Here is a 17,055-nt window from a genome sequence, read left to right on the forward strand (position 1 = left end):
TTCATGAAGGTTAGAGATTTTTTAAAAACTTACAACATTTTATACAATACAATCACATGGTTTTTATAGACGCATCCAAAACAATCCTTAAGGGCGTCGAAACTGGTCACTCGTGGATAGGGGTGATTGCCATATCTACTTTCGTTTTCGGTACACACTCATTTTGATAATCCTACCCACACACAATAGGACTGGCCGTTTTACAATCATCAATTAATATAAGGAATTCATTTGAAGAAGAGCTTTACAATAGTCTGATTAATGCTTGTTGCATTTTAAAACGCGGAAATACCCCAAAATTTATTTTACTTCCTAGTTTCGTTTTCAATTGAAAAAACTTTGGTAATTTACCTGGCCGAGTTACTTATTTTTGTTTATAATGTTATCATTTCATCTAAGTACGAAATAATTTACTTATTGGTTTAAAAATTCACAAGGTACTTACTGCAATTTCTTCAAATTTTGAGAAAATATTACCCAGGACTTTTTTCCGCCATACTGATATTCCTCCAAATTTATAGCGCATGCGTACTGAAAACTAATTTACGGACAGGACGGTCCGGGAGACAGGGCGGACTGTATTTTTGTTGTTGTTTTTTCTTCTTCTTTTTTGTTGTAATAGTATTATAAAAATATGTACACATATTAAAATAAATGTAGAATAAATTTGTTTAGTGAAATTATAATTCTACTAACTGCATCGTGTTGGACCAATTATTTGGACATTACATTAAATAATATATTTATCCTGTCACTTGTATCAATTTCGGTCCGATAACAAGGTGCCGTATATTTTTACTGATCTACGGCACTTGATCACGTGGTATGCATGTTTGCCGGACTACTTTTCAAGAAAAAATATAAAAACTGTCGTTAAATCTTCTGTGTGTAGAATAACGAATTTTGGAAACGTTGATAAAACTTTGTTTGTTTATTTTATTTCACTCTATTTCACTCAAGCGAAATAAAAATTATTAAAAGTGAAATAAATGTAAAACTTAACTCGTTTGCGATATTAAAATAGCGTACTCGATTTGATTGTTTTGCACGTGCTGTTTGGCGCTACATTGTGACGTCACGTAAACAAAACTTTAAACGTCTGTACAGCGTTAACGACTGAATAAAAGATATTGGTGTTCGAATTCATTTTCTTAGTTAGACCATTTTCTTTCATTCTAGATAGTTTTCACAACAAAATTCGACAAAAAATTGTTTTTATTTATCACATTTTCAAACAAAATGGCGCTCTCAATGTGAAAATACACAGGGAGATAATAAGAACGGCGAGTGCATTGTTGTAGAATAATTAGGGCCTTCTTTGTTTATATAGAAACATTTAAGATAGTGTGATTAAAGGTAGTTTGCCAAATAAATTTCTTTAAAAAAAAACGGTGACAGGATAAAAAGAATAATAGATTGGTGCCGTGGATGGAGAAAGTTTATCTGGCTCTGCTCCGGATTTTATTGGGTTCGCCTTCGGCTCACCCAATAAATTCCTCCGCCTCGCCAGATAAACTTTCTCCATCCACGGCACCAACCTATTATTCTCTATATATAAGAGGGTAAAACTTATAAAACAATACGATATATAGAAAAGGCTTGCTATTCACGTGTGACATTTGAAACACAATAGAACACAATAGCGTAAAATGATGATGAGTGACTTTACAAAAATGGACACAAAAGGTAGACAAAATTTGCATCGTACACAGAAAAGATGACTTATTTATTATTTTATATGATGACAAAGTCAGACAAACATATAAACATGTACAAAACTTTAAAAAACGCATGTAAAAATTATCGATATTAACATTTTAACATATATTAATTTATACGCATATAATATAACACAATTACGCAGGGCAATTAAGGCTTGCGCAGTTAGATCAAGGATTTTTTGGTAGAAAGTGTCATGTTGAAATATTCTATCCATATATAATATTATCAATTTTGACTGCATGCTCCTGGTTGACCTCTCCCCAATTTCGACCAGTTAGTTTGTATTAGAAATGTATTTTGTGCTTTGTCTAAAAGATATGCTATGCTCAAATTTGATATTTGAAATCATTGATAATTGCTTAACAGTCTCTTTGTAAATATAAAATAAAAATAATTTGACTCGCACAAAGCAGATATTTTATGCTTTAAATCATACACAATATAAATGGACACACTATGATATATAATGTCATTAAAAAATCCCAGCTTTACTTGACCCGCAGTAGGAAACATAGATTCCTATACATGTAGTTTGTACGCTATTTAATTCAAATAAGACATACATATTCCAGTAAGAATTTTATAGATTTCAATACATTTCAGCAATTAAAGATAATTCACACAAAGATGAGCATGATATATATTTAATAATTAAGATGCTGTCAGCTTAGTGAATTGATACACATATGTATTCATTGTATATTAACTAGTTTTTGGTTTTCCTATAGTAACGAATTAACTATAATTTTAATAATAAATAATTATTCCTCTATACAGCTTAAATGTTATGAATGGTATAATTATATAAAAATATTATAGTTAAGTTTATCAACATCAGCGCAGAAGGAAAATATGCTTTATTTATGAGCTTTTTTTTAATCCTTCCTCACTATATCAATGACAATGACAATGACAATTTATTTATTGATATTGGCCACCGGCCCATTACAACAATATATACATTTACATATAATTTCTTGACTGGTGTCAGTACAGATCAATGTAATTCCTAATAATGTTTATATTGAAACACACAGAACTATTGTTGAATAATTTACCAAAATGCGTGTCGATCTTAACGAAAAACAAAACATAAGATCTTCACTTATGGCTATTCATTGCAAAATAAGGAAAACATACTATAGCCTTAACATAAAAGGCAATAGTGTTTTGATCAGTCTTAAGCTTTGTACAACATTGCCCGAAATGAAAAGTAAATCCATATATCTCATCACTGTACAAACGTATTCAAAATTGAAAACAACAAACTAAACAATACCTAAAAGTAACATTCATGATATTATAAGCATATTCTCAAATATTTTATAATAATAATTTCAAATTTAAGTATCTGTGTTATAACATAGAAAATGATTCCAAGAATGTGATCTCAACAATATAGTAAGTATATCCTAATGATTTCACTATATCTTACGCTAGCTGTTTTATACGTAAACTTGCATGGGTAAATGTTAATAATAATAATAAATGTAAAGTTATTATATGAATAAGGCAAAGCCTCGAAACGAAGTCTTTGGCAGAAATTATAGTACATACACATTAATATAAGTCATTTCATGTTTTCAGAACAGTTTGGATTGCACACGTTTGGCCGCACTTAACACAACCACACACTATATACGGCCATTTCATGTTTTATATAATTCTTAAATTGAATCCACCCATCAGAGAACAGAGATTAGAACCATAACAGGACAGGAAACCAAAAATCGATATTTTATGCACTAATTCCTTTTATCCTGGTTCCCTCTCCTATTATGGCTCCCATAGAAGTGCAAAGGAGACCAGTCTATATACGCATCCGTTTTAAATTAGAATTTTTCGGCTTTTATTCGAAAAGTTGCAATTGGTCTATTTCCCATAATTTTGCAATACTTCCGGCAAAAGTTTTCAAAAGCAGGTACTCGCGTTACCGTAAGGCTCGCTTTGGGAGCAGGCCTTCGGGTTTTCATATCTTCTCATTCTCAGGCCTTCGGGTGCCGTATGTCGTGCGCACATGATAAATGTATACATGTTTAACTAGCTAGATGTTTAAATTTCTAAACATGAATCTGTTCAATATGAAAATGCTTAAATATACATGTTTTTAGGATGACATTGATATCAAGATATCAATAAATAAATAAATAAAAAAGCAATATTAAATTTGAAACCAAGCTCGGTCCGCCTCGTCTCCAGTCATGCTTCGCACTGTCCAAAAAATATGGTCCACCCTGTCCAAACATAAGGTCCACCCTAGTTCGGCCCGCCCAGTCTCACGGTCCGCCCTGTCCTACGATCCTGTAAACTACCACTACTAAATTATAAAAAGATTTCACAACACTATATATTTTCCTACACTTAATGTAGTAAAAAGAAATTTGCAATAGACCAGTCAAATAAAAACTTCAGATGTAACGGAAGGACACTTTGCGAACTATCATTTTAGGCAATATTGTCTCGTTTCTTTGCTATGAGAAAATAATAGCAGACATATATCTCTTTTATCTTTCAATTTTAATTGAATCAATTAGATTGAAGGTTGGAACAAAGAAGTCTTACAGATTATACATAGTTTTCCCGTAACTACTTAAGTAACTACAACAAAATTGGTGTACTTTAATGTTATGTTGTATGGATGATTACAAGATTTTAGCTATTTATTTTTACTTTATTTGTAAACATGTTAACAAATGCATGTAAAGGTTATACAATATTCGCAAGTCTACTCCTAGTTTTACCACACACATAGCACCGTCTAAAATAGTATATCAATTCAGTCTTTATCAACATAATTATCTCAATCCTCTAGCACCGTCTAAAGCAGTATATTCAGTCTTTATTAACATAATTAACTCAATCCTCTAGCACCGTCATAAGCAGTATATTCAGTCTTTATTAACATAATTAACTCAATCCTCTAGCACCGTCTAAAGCAGTATATTCAGTCTTTATTAACATGTCACACTCATCTATAACACCATCTAAAGCAGTATACATTTGTTTACATAAATCTTGACCACCTTGCACCGTCTAAAGCAATGTATTTAGACTTTGTTAACTAGCCTAGGCAGTGTATTAAGTCTTTTTAACATATTTCGGAAAAATGAAATTCCTGAAAGGGTCTATCTTCTCTGATATCCTATCTATTTAAAACCATACTTCCTACTCCCGGACTATATCAAATATCAAAAATGAATGGTTACCTAAGACTTTTTCAGTAGCACAATTATTTTCAATATGAAACAAATTTCTTCATTTTATGTAGATTCATCATTGTAAATATTTACTTAATCTTTCTAGGCATGCAAGTTATTATTTTGAAGTGAATATTTTCCAAACACACATTGATTAAATAAAATATTTGTGAAAACAAATATCGAAAGCAAATATTATATGAGCCGCGTCACGACAAAACCAATATAATGGGTTTGCGACCAAATGGATCCAGACCAGCCTGCGCATGCGCTCAGTCTGATCAGGATCCATGCTGTTCGCTTACAGACCCTATAACAAGTAAATAAAATGATAGCGAACAGCATGGATCCTGACCAGACTGCGCAGTCTTGAAAAACATTCATCATCGCAGAAATTTTACCTGTCAAAACAAGCACGTGACCTCTTGAATAATTAACGAGATGGTGCTAATTATGTCTCCCCGACGTCACCCTGCGCCGACAACGATATGAATCTATGCGTATTTGTAGAAACAGTGACTCTTTTGCAGACTGATTACTTTTTAAGAAATAATGAGAATAGAAATAAATTTTATAGTTTAATATCAAATTAAATACAAAAATATATGAATTTAATTTTTCAACCCGTACACGACAGCATTCGTTTTTTTCTTCTTTTTATTTAATTCATGCCTTTTACAAGATGACGACGAAATTAAAACATTATGATTTGCTATAGATGTTTTTTAATTTCCTTCAAATGGGACAGAACATTAAATCTATACAGTCAGCATATCATACATCATACGGTCAGTTAATCACAAAATAAATATACACCTGCATTTGCCATCATTGAAATTTTGTATAATATATTCTTAAAGATTAATATAAAAATATCATATATCTCCGCTTTTGGTGCTTTTTAGTTCAATGGTTAATAATTTGAACTATTACCCTGAGATACATGTTTTGTTTTTCTATTATACAGAACCAACATTTTAAAGTAATTTTTCACCGCTACTAGAGCGGTAATCAGCCAATGAGTAACGTTTTTGAGTCTGTAAAATCACCAAAATTTCTAAGCTTTTTGAGAAAAAACAACATTTCTGGGTCATAATGCGCCTTTAAATGTTCTGGCTGTTGTGTAGCTGTTTAAGCAATGATTCAATCAATACACGCGCTTTATGAATATAAAGTAAATATACAAACACACTTTTTTCAGACATATCTATTTTGTTATTATTTCAGACTATATTTTGCTTAGCTATAGGCCGCAGAAATTTAGCTTTACACACTTAAAACGCTATTACAACATTCTACTCCGAAAATTTGTACACATGCACATTAACTTCATATCAACATGACATAAGGCAATGACTTTCATAAATAAAAATTAACGTAAAACAAACAAAAGACCGCTTACTCTTGTCTACTTATACACACTTATCTTATCTTGTCAATCATAATCTACAAGCATATAGAGGATATAAAAAAGGAAATAATCGCAAACAATAACTAATTTCTTGGCTGCCCAGCACAATACAGCACCTCGATAATACAAGTATAAAATATCAAATACAGGAAAAAACAACTGAAATGCATACCATTTATATTCTACAGGCAATATGAAACCCAGAAAACTCTCTGAAACAACATATCCACATCACTATCTAGCAGTATTGATAAATGACCATGCAGAAGATTTTGCTACATTTAATCAACTTTTTTAATAGAACGTTTTCATTTATACAGCAAATGTCTCATAAAAATGTCTCTGTTAGTAGCAGACGTGACATAAAAACGTAATTTTCTCACCACCCTTCTTGTCATTGACATTTTCTTCCAGCATTTCTTCTCCAAACACTGTTACCCTCCCAGCAACCATTTTCACTTCAATCTCTTTACTGACGTGTTGATTTTCCTTCAGATTGTCTTGTCGGAGTAAGTCAGTTTTCATGCGTTTCAAGAGTTGACTTATATAAGTTTCACCGTTGGCACTGGACTTAAGTTCACAGCTAAAATATTTGTTAAACAATCAAGATGGACATAAAACAAGGTAAAATTACATGTAAATAGAGATCTATCAAGCCTGATTTTGCCTCTAAATGTCGCAACCGCTGCAAACTGTCTCAAGATATTTGGCGCAACGATGACTTTAAATGTCGCACCATTTTCCTTTACCGTGAAATTTCACATCAATACCGTTAAATGTCGTAATGTCTAAATTCATGTCTATATATTTCTATTATGTAAATGATCTTTGGACTAGCTATCTATTAGATAGGAAAGGATTTTCTGTTATGTACAAAATAATTGGTTAAAGTTGAAGTCACCTTAGTCGGTATTATAAATTGACGACCACTATTTATGCCAAAGAGCCCTTCACTGATAAAATACTTTTGTATACGTTTCTTTTCATTCAGCAACCCAGATGTCGTGGATTCCAGCTACGACATCAGCTTGAGATGGATATAATACACTGAGTAGTTTATTTTAGAAAGATTCCAATAAAATTGAATCTCAGATCAGATTTTTTTTTATATTTTGTGTCGGCATTTCACATATGCGGTTTTATCAGTATTACTGGAATATCATTTTATATACATGTAGTATTATTTTGCCACAATCAGATTAAAGTTTTACAAATTTCATTGATGCAATCATCACTTTAGGTCACGCGTATGCAAAATATCAGCCTAGCGTGTCTTTTTTGAGGCTGCCTATGATGACATGATTAACATTCTGGAAATCTTACGTGGCTTACAAATCAAGCTCACTCTTTTATTAATGTTTTTATTCGTATCGTACCTTTATCCACAACTAAGGCTTTAAATTATTATTTTTGATATTTTTCTCATGCCAATAAAGATGTTAATTATTGACGAGCGAGCGACAATCAGACATCGCGACAAACCGTCGCACGACTACGCGCCGTTTGGCATCATCGATAGCGACAGCATACAAAACGACATTAAATGGTAGTGTTGCGACATTTAACGGCTATCGAAAAGCTTGCGACATCTAACTTTACCGTTGCAACATTTTAAGGCAGAAGATTTTGCTACATTTAGCGGAGATCGCAATATTAGCGGCAATGGTGCGACATTTAGCGACAATGGTGCGACATTAAGCGAAATATAAAGGCGCCACAATCAGCAAGCAAATTATTGCCGTCTGTTCATGGTCTGTTTTGTTAGATAATCAGTCAGTGCATTTATTTAAAATCCCCCTAGAACCTATGGGCTTGTTTAGATTGAAATCCATTTAAAATATTAAGCATGGTAAAAGTTTCTTCATTAACATTATTGTCAGTTTGCGATATATGGGTGCATTTTGAACACGCAGTAATATAATATTAATGAAATGCTTTGAATTGTATAGACAATCTTGTCTAAATCAAAGATCTTACCGACAAGTCTCTGTGCTGAAATAAGAAGATGACGGACATTTAGTCGTGTTCATATTTACACATACACAATTACATGCCTCCTCATCCCAGATTTGTTTCCCTTTGCAGGTTTTTCGAAGGCTTTCTCTCTCAGGCCGACAGACGCAGCTGCATATATTCGGCTCATACCTGTTGTAATGTATTGATTATAAATTATATTACAATGATCTAAATCAACTTATATAATATAATTAAATTAAAAACGCATTAAAGCGGGTGCGATATAAGTCACTTTATTTTGTCATACATTTTTGTTAACGTCTGTTCGACGCCCTAAAAACTTTAGATTTTTGACATGTTTTAATATGAAATTCAAATCTGTTTTCTTGTCGGTAATATTCATGTTCTAAGACTAAAAGGAATTGCCATCGCAACCTGTGACATATTAACATAGAGTTGTCAGTCGATTTTTTCCTACAGTCAAGCTTTCCGGCTGAATGATTTGACTTCCGATATGAGTCTGAAAAACAAAGCACCAGTATCATCACAATGTTAACAAAAAAAAACCCCAAAAAACCCACACAAACACACAAGAAAAATATAATAAACAAACATACTTCTGAAATGTATGACAATCTTCTTCTTTTGTTTTACATTTTGGCATACAGTCGTTGTGCTCGGTTATCGACACAAGACTAATGTCAATATCTCCAATGACATGTCTATGTCCCGGATTTCGTAGCTTGGTGTAAATTACCTGAAGTAATAAAAACGTTTAAAGCAACAACAATAATAACAACAGCAACAACAGCAATAACATCAGCAACAACAATGGAGGTGATGTGTCTGGGATATATAATGTTATTGGTATACATTTTTGTAAGTTTGTGGTAAATTACAATTGGGTCATAAGTTTAAGCAGCAAAGAAAATGAAATATTCGTGGTTAAAACTATTCTTGTTGTAATTATGTCTCTCAGACAATCTATTTGACACCAAAAGTCGACAATTTCAATGAAAATTAATGGTGGTGCCATCTGCACAATCACATGTGGTCGTGGTAAACAGTACGTCACGGGCTACGATTGCTGAGTCGTGATTCGTACTTTCGGTTTTTGCCCAGCCATACGAAACATTTTTCATAACAGAAAATCAAAAAATAAATAAATAATGAAGATTGTGTTTGAATCGTTGAAAATCAAGTAAGATTGCTATTCACTTTAAATAACTATTATTTCATTACTGTATGTCGTGGAATAGTTTTGAAAACAAATATATCCACTTAAAGCTACATTAAATAAATAAATTATGTAAAAATACTTTACTGTCGGCCTGAAAACCAAGCATTATACAGTTTCATGTTGTAAAGTTGCGTTGTAAATCTTATCAAACATTGTTCATAAATTACGATTTTAAATGGAAAACCCCACGGAAACACTGAAGTTCATATACGAATTTTAACATGCAAATGAAGACTATAATCAGTTCGTGTACGTGCTACGTCACAGTGTTAAAGTTGCTACACAGAACACAGCAAATATGAGATTTTCATGTGCAAACACACTTTAACCGTTTTAGCTTCAAGGTGCACTTGGCATGGAGTTCAGGAAAGAGTAATCATCTCATAAGAATATTGAATTTGTATGAAAACATCCGTTACAATGCAGAAATATACCGTTATATTAGGACTGCTACTTATAGCCATGTTTGTTGTATAGGATAGATCATGAGTACCAGTTGGATGTGAGATTTATCAACGAGCGAAGCGAGTTGATAAATCTCACATCCAACTGGTACGAGCGATCTATCTGACTTAGACCACAGGTAGTTTTCTCTGTTTATGGTGAAGATTAAACATGTATTAACGTTTTTTTCTCCTACAATCACATAGGGATATCCAAATAGTTCTTACTCAGTCTATTTGGCCTTATTGTAGGCAAAAAATGCACGAGAAAATAACATTATTCATGTTTTTTATAAGTTACTGAATACACACTCTTTGAATGATAGATTTCACATTCCATTTTAGATTTCTATCACAAAAGGTGCAGTCAGGAAGAATTTAACATTTCTGAATGTGATAACATTACGATTTCACACCTTGAGTGATTTTGTTGTTATTCATGTTGATTCCTCATTTAAATGATTTGATGACATATCACCGTACACAGTGCTTGAATAAGAAGTCAAGAAGCAAGACTGCTTACCGAAAAATGCTCTTAGACAGAAGTCATGGACGATGGCTTGTTAACAAGAGTGGGCTCGTTGGAGACACTGGCAGGTAACTTTCATTTAATATTTACCTTAATGCTTAAAGAACCCTACGGCTCAGGATATTTATTGGTTGTTTGGCTGAAGTTGAAAATATTTAACTTGACTTGTAGATTTTTTTATTTATTGTATGCTTTATATACATCCTGCATTGACTTTTTACCTCATTCATGAACTCAAAAAATATTACAAACGTCCCTCTGAAGCCTTTAAGCATAGCATTTCCCGCAGCCCAGTCACCATTCGGAAACTCTTTGCCCACCAGTGGAATCCCCTCTTCCAAAACCAGTAAATGAGTGTACATCTACAGTGTCTGCTGTTAAGAGTGAGCCGGGCATAATTCAGGATGCGATTATTGAAATCACAGTACTTGAAAATATTAGCACAAAAGCGGTAGTAAAATTTAGATACAAATATAGATTTAAATAGATTGATAAACGCATTTCAATTTCACTTCATTATTGATAGCTTTTTCTTATTTACAAATACAGTAACTATTCTTGTAAAATAATGAAATGTCGAAATAAATTGGTCAAAGGACTTTTGCTATCTGTTTGTTTTTTAAGAAGGGAACTACACTATTTATTTTACAATATAAATAGAATTTCCCCCCTCATAAAGCGTGCACATAACAGGGGTTTCCTTTCAGTTGAATACAAACATGATAGTTATATCAAACACTTTACTGTGATGTGTGGGATATATCACACACTTTTTAGCCTCTCTGATTGGCCGAGAGAAAACAGCTGTGGTCTAAGATTTAATATTGATGTACGGATGATTCGAAGGCGGAGTTTCTTATGCAAACAGAAAGTTTACTTCCGATTTTGCCACAATGAGGTCGCAGATATTTATGATTATAAAAGTCATTTTGGTTGTCTTGACACCATGATAAGATCTGGAGTCGATATGAAACCACATTTAATAATGAAATGTTGCTATTTCTGTTTTTATGAAATTTATTTAATGTAGCTTTAAGTGTATTGCAGTTCATTTTCATGATATTGAATTTCTTTTTTCAGGAATTTACATTAGCATTCATTCAGTACGCATTAAAAACCTGAGCATGAATTTGCTTTTCAGCATTATGCGGTTTAACTTTTATTTATCTGAATGGTAAAAGAAATAGAAAATAAATGATCATTATGTTAATCTTTTTTGATACCTTTACTTGCTTCTCCGAGGTGGTAACGGGTTGACAAGAATTAATAGCATTCGTGCAGCAACCGGAACATCTGAATGCAAGTGTACATGGTGGCCATACGGAATATCCCGGCCTTTTTGGCGTCATTACCGTTTGTAAACTTGATGAACATGTATCGAAGTTTGCTTCCGGTACATTTCCTGTGAAATCTGTCAAAAGAATTGCTTTCTTTAGGACAACATATCACGTTTCGAATGGCGTACAAATTTTGCTTGAATCAAATACAGAAAGTTTTAAACATGACCAGCCACTTAAATTTCAGAGAAGCAGTGGTCTAGTGGTTAAGGTCTTTATCTCTCAAACCAAGGATACATGAGTTCGAGCTCTACAGGGGCCACGCCAAGCCTCCTCATATGACACCAGTACTGGTTAGTATCAAGAAGTGGACACAAAATAGTTTATAATAAGCTACAACCATTTCTCACAATCGAATTTGAATTATTTTCACAAATAAATGATAATTACTTATGTTTGAAACAGCTTTATATAACTTATAACTAGTACGAAGTGTTATTCTTTCGTATCAACTTTATTCATTATGACTAATAACATGGTATTAAAAGTTTCTAACGTATCAATCGAAAACTTACAACCTAATTAAATGTATTAGAGTAACAATCTTATGACTAGCATACAAGTTCATACCTTATGACTTCTATGAACTTTCTCCCTTATGACTTCTATGAACTTTCTACCTTATGACTATCATAAAGTTTCTACCTTATGACTATCATGAAATTTCTACCTTATGACTTTCATGAAATTTCTACCTTATGACTATCATGAAGTTTCTACCTTATGACTATCATGAAGTTTCTACCTTATGACTATCATGAAGTTTCTACCTTATAACTATCATGGGGTTTCTACCTTATAACTGTCTTGAAGTACATGTATGTACCTTATAACTATCGTGAAATGTCCACCTTATGACTATCATGAAGTTTCTATCTAATGACTATCATGAAGTTTCTACCTTATGACTATCATAAAGTTTCTACCTTATTACTATCATGAAGTTTCTACCTTATGTCTATCATGAAATTTCTACATAATTACTATCATGAAGTTCCTACCTTATGACTATCATAAAGTTTCTACCTTATGACTATCATGAAGTTTCTACCTCATGACTATCATAAAGTTTCTACCTCATTACTTTCATAAATGTTCTATCTTATTACTATCATGAAGTTTCTACCTTATGTCTATCAGGAAATTTCTATTTAATTACTATCATGAAGTTCCTACCTTATGACTATCATGAAGTTTGTACCTTATGACTATCATGGAGTTTCTACCTTATGACTATCATGAAGTTTCTACCTTATGACTATCATGAAGTCTCTACCTTATAACTATCATGAAGTTTCTACCTTATAATTGTCATTAAATTTCCACCTTATGACTAATATGAGGTTTCTACCTAATGACTACCATGAAGTTTCTACCTTATGACTATCATAAAGTTTCTACCTTATGACTATCATGAAGTTTGTACCTTATGTCTATCATGAAGTTTCTACCTTATGCTGTTTCTACCTTATGTCTATCATGAAGTTTCTACCTGATGACTATCATGAAATTTCTATCTTATGACTGCTATAAATTTTCTTCATAATGCCGGTATGTAGTTTCTATCTTATGACCTGAATGATGTCTTCACCCCATGACTTGTATAAAAGATTTTAAACCTTATGACTTGTTTGAAAGTTATTACCTGTTTGGACTATATTGTATGAAGTTTCTACCTTATGACCTGTATAAAAATTTCTACTTTATGACTTGTATGAAAGTTTCTACGTTATGACTTGTGTGAAGTTTCTACCTTATGACTAGTATAGAGGTTCTACCAAAGTTTCTTTCTTATGACCTGTATAAAGTTTCTACCTTATGACTAGTATGAAGTCTCTACCTCATGAATAGTACATTGTATAGAGCTTCTTACTACGTTATGACTAGTATGAAGTGTCTACATTATGACTATTTTGAAGTTTCTACCTTATGAATAGTATGAAGTCTAAACCTTATGACTAGTACGAAAGTTTCTACCTTATGATTTATATTAGAATTTCTACATTATGGCCTATATGAAAGTTTCTACCTAATGACTAGTATGAGAGTTTTTCTACCATATGATCGATATGAGAATTTCTGAAATATGACCTATATGAAAATTTCTACCTAATGACCAATACAAATTTTCTACCTAATGATTAGTATGAAAGTTTCTACTTAATAACATGTATAGAAGTTTCTTCCTTATGACTATTATAAAGTTTCTACCTTATGACTAGTATAAAAGTTTCTACCATATGACCTATATGAGAATATCTACTTTATGACTTACATGAAAAGGTCTACCTAATGACCTATATAAAATTTCCACCTAATGACTAGTTTCTTCCTTATGACCTGTATAAAGTTTCTACCTTATGACGTGTATAAAGTTTCTACTTTATGACCTGTATAAAGTTTTTACCTTATGTCCTGTATAAAGTTTCTACTTTATGACTAGTTTGAGACAACTCTTTACTCCTTACCCAGCAGATCTTTTTATAAGATAAAGCTTACCGTTTTCAAACCTTTCTAGTACTTTCCAATTTTCATCTATCAATGATGTAGGTACAGAATTGATCACTGCAAAACGACATCAAAACCACAAAATGTTAGCATAGTGAAAATAATGTCTTTACCACGACATGCATATTTTACATATTGATAGCTATTCTATTTTTATACGCCTTAAGAAACTTTGGGAGGTATAATGGTATTTTGTTGTCCGTCCGTCCGTCTGTCTGCCCTTAGGCAAATGGTTTCCTAAGGATTTCTATTGAATAATTTCAAGGGTTGTGTTCGTATTTGGCATGTAACTATGTTATATTAAAACACTGGTTAAGTTTGGTTTTCGCAACAATCAACTGATGATTGATAGAGTTATGCCCCTTTTTATAAAAGTTTCGTTTCTGTTACATAATTGGTTTCCAAAGGGATATATGTATATGAAGATTACGGAGCTACTGATGAGTATGATGATAGTTATCATAGTTACCTACCTTTTTCACAATCCTCTATGTTAAGAAGTTTACACCACTGTGACATATTCTGCACATGAGCCATTTCATCTAGAAAGTTATTTTTTGACTGGAAAACCAAAAACAAAACTCGACTGTAAATTACATAAACTGTAATATAATTTCATATTTTTCCTTTTAATGACATAAAGTTAAAATGAAATGTAAAGAAAAAATACTCATCCGTGTATCTAACAATGTGGGAAGTCCCTGTATTATTTGAACAATTTATTATCGTTATATAGCGACGGGAGCTTCAGCCCCGTCTACACGTCTGTAAGAGAAAACAGGTAAGATAAAAACAAATTAAACATCTTGAGTTAAAAAATAAATTAAAACGCCTGAGATAAAAACAAATAAACATCTGAGATAAAAACAATAAAACATCTGAGTTAAAAACAAATAAAACATATGAGAAGAAAAAAAACTTATGAGATAAAAACAAATAAACATCTGAGATAAAAACAAATAAAACACCTGAGTTAAAAACAAATAAAACACATGAGAAAAAACAAACAAAAAACATAAATATCTGAGATAAAAACAAATAAATATCTGAGATAAAAAACAGAAACAAATCAACGCATGTCTGCACCGTATTTTTGCTCCATCATGTCATATATAATAGCGATCTTATTGGTGCATTTGCCATAACAAATTACAAGACAATTTGTGTTGAGTTGGGCAGTTATGAAGGAGCCGCATCAAAGCTGTTAAATATGGGATAAATCAGACACCATATGTTTCAGAATTAGGAAGATTTATTAAATTCCTTCAATGTTTATTAAAGTTTGTTCATGTGATCAACTACACTAACTTCTACACGAAAACTTCCGTCGCTATTCCAAAAAGAATAAAAATGCTCCAGATTTCGCTTTTTATTAACAAATATGTGAGGTGGTGGAACAATAAAAATATTATATAAAATCTTTTTTATGAAACTTGTAAAGCGCTTTGAACCAGTGAACATCTTAGTGCAAGAGGTAAATAAATAAATAAATACTTACCGCCGTATTAAACCACATCGCTTGTGTCAAATGTAGAACAGCTACACAAAAGCTACCTAACGCAATTTTCATGTTCAGTATTTCCTTTGCGAATATGACAAAAGCTTAATTTAATGATTGTAACGTCTTATATATTTTTGAAACGCGATTCTCAACTAAATTAGTTATTATTTTAAGACTTGGAAGCAATTCATTGCATATTTATACATATACAGACCAGGATCCCGCAAGAAATCAGCAGATCTTCCCTGGAAAAAGGAAGCGCAAGGATGTGTCTCAATAAGTATGAACATTCTGATTACCTAAATGATACGTATACAGATAGATCAATTCAATGATTAGATTCCTTTTAAGGAACGAAATCCGCATTTATGAATTACTCGTACACATGTTTACGCACTATAAATGCACGTACATGAAATATCTAAATAATTCAGCAATACAGATTGAATCAATCTGTATTGCTGAATTATGGAAATTAGAAGATCAAAGTTGTGTCTAATTCACTATTTGAAGACATTTGAAGACGAGAATGTACTGTTAGAAAGATTTGAAGAGTATTTTAAGAAGTTAGTGTCTAATGTAAGAATAACAATTTGTGTATCAACAGTCGTAATTCTGGTTTAGTTCACTATTGAAAAGAACCAGTCGAATAATGTCAGTTTGTTTTTCTATAATGAAGTGTTAGATTATATTACACATTATAATACTTCACGGTTGATACGTCGTATTTCATTGGATAATCGTGACGTTAATATAGTTTTATATACTCGACTGCTCTCAGTTTATATAAAAATCTACTTTTTTTCTCTAAAAATGAAGTTTGCCGCATTTATTATAAATTCGTTATAAAGATTCCTGACAGGTTATATGACCTTACATAAACGATTGTTTCCAATACAACTCTCGGAACAACCGTTTATATAGGACCATATAACCTGTAAAAAAACTTTATAACTTATAATATAAGTGATCCAGGTATTGTTTTAATCTCTTACAACGCTTAATATCTTAAATGGAAGTGTCCCTGTTCTTATTTGGACAAAACTGTTTATCACTTTTTAAAAAAGATCTCGAAATAAGTTCTAAATAGTGCGGACTATCATTGAACTTGGTCTGCACTGGTTGCTTGGATAGAATCAGTCGCCCCTAGCATGCTAAAGATAAATGAACACTTATGAAGTACCAACCATTTAGCACAAAATATATCAATA

The 17,055-nt window shown here is 32.1% G+C and overlaps 2 protein-coding genes across 2 annotated transcripts in view; both read right to left on the reverse strand.

Annotated features, from left to right (window-relative positions):
• LOC132723327 (uncharacterized) overlaps positions 1-539 on the reverse strand; it is a 40,217-nt gene extending 39,678 nt beyond the window's left edge. Inside the window, exon 1 of the mRNA XM_060708007.1 lies at positions 446-539. The gene's annotated coding sequence lies outside the window, so the exon portion shown is untranslated. The remainder of the gene's footprint in view (positions 1-445) is intronic.
• LOC132723329 (uncharacterized) overlaps positions 1-16,058 on the reverse strand; it is an 80,524-nt gene extending 64,466 nt beyond the window's left edge. The window contains exons 1-7 of the mRNA XM_060708011.1: positions 15,842-16,058; positions 14,817-14,904; positions 14,335-14,400; positions 11,722-11,909; positions 8,904-9,043; positions 8,308-8,475; positions 6,714-6,913 (exon numbers count right to left, since the gene is read on the reverse strand). Of these exons, the coding sequence (XP_060563994.1) occupies positions 6,714-6,913; positions 8,308-8,475; positions 8,904-9,043; positions 11,722-11,909; positions 14,335-14,400; positions 14,817-14,904; positions 15,842-15,913 (922 nt within the window). The 5' untranslated portion in view covers positions 15,914-16,058. The remainder of the gene's footprint in view (positions 1-6,713; positions 6,914-8,307; positions 8,476-8,903; positions 9,044-11,721; positions 11,910-14,334; positions 14,401-14,816; positions 14,905-15,841) is intronic.
• Positions 16,059-17,055: the final 997 nt, after the last annotated feature.

This window comes from Ruditapes philippinarum, unplaced genomic scaffold (genome assembly GCF_026571515.1).
Source record: "Ruditapes philippinarum isolate M1 unplaced genomic scaffold, ASM2657151v2 ctg4451_1_1_1_1, whole genome shotgun sequence".
In the NCBI taxonomy this organism is placed as follows: domain Eukaryota; kingdom Metazoa; phylum Mollusca; class Bivalvia; order Venerida; family Veneridae; genus Ruditapes; species Ruditapes philippinarum.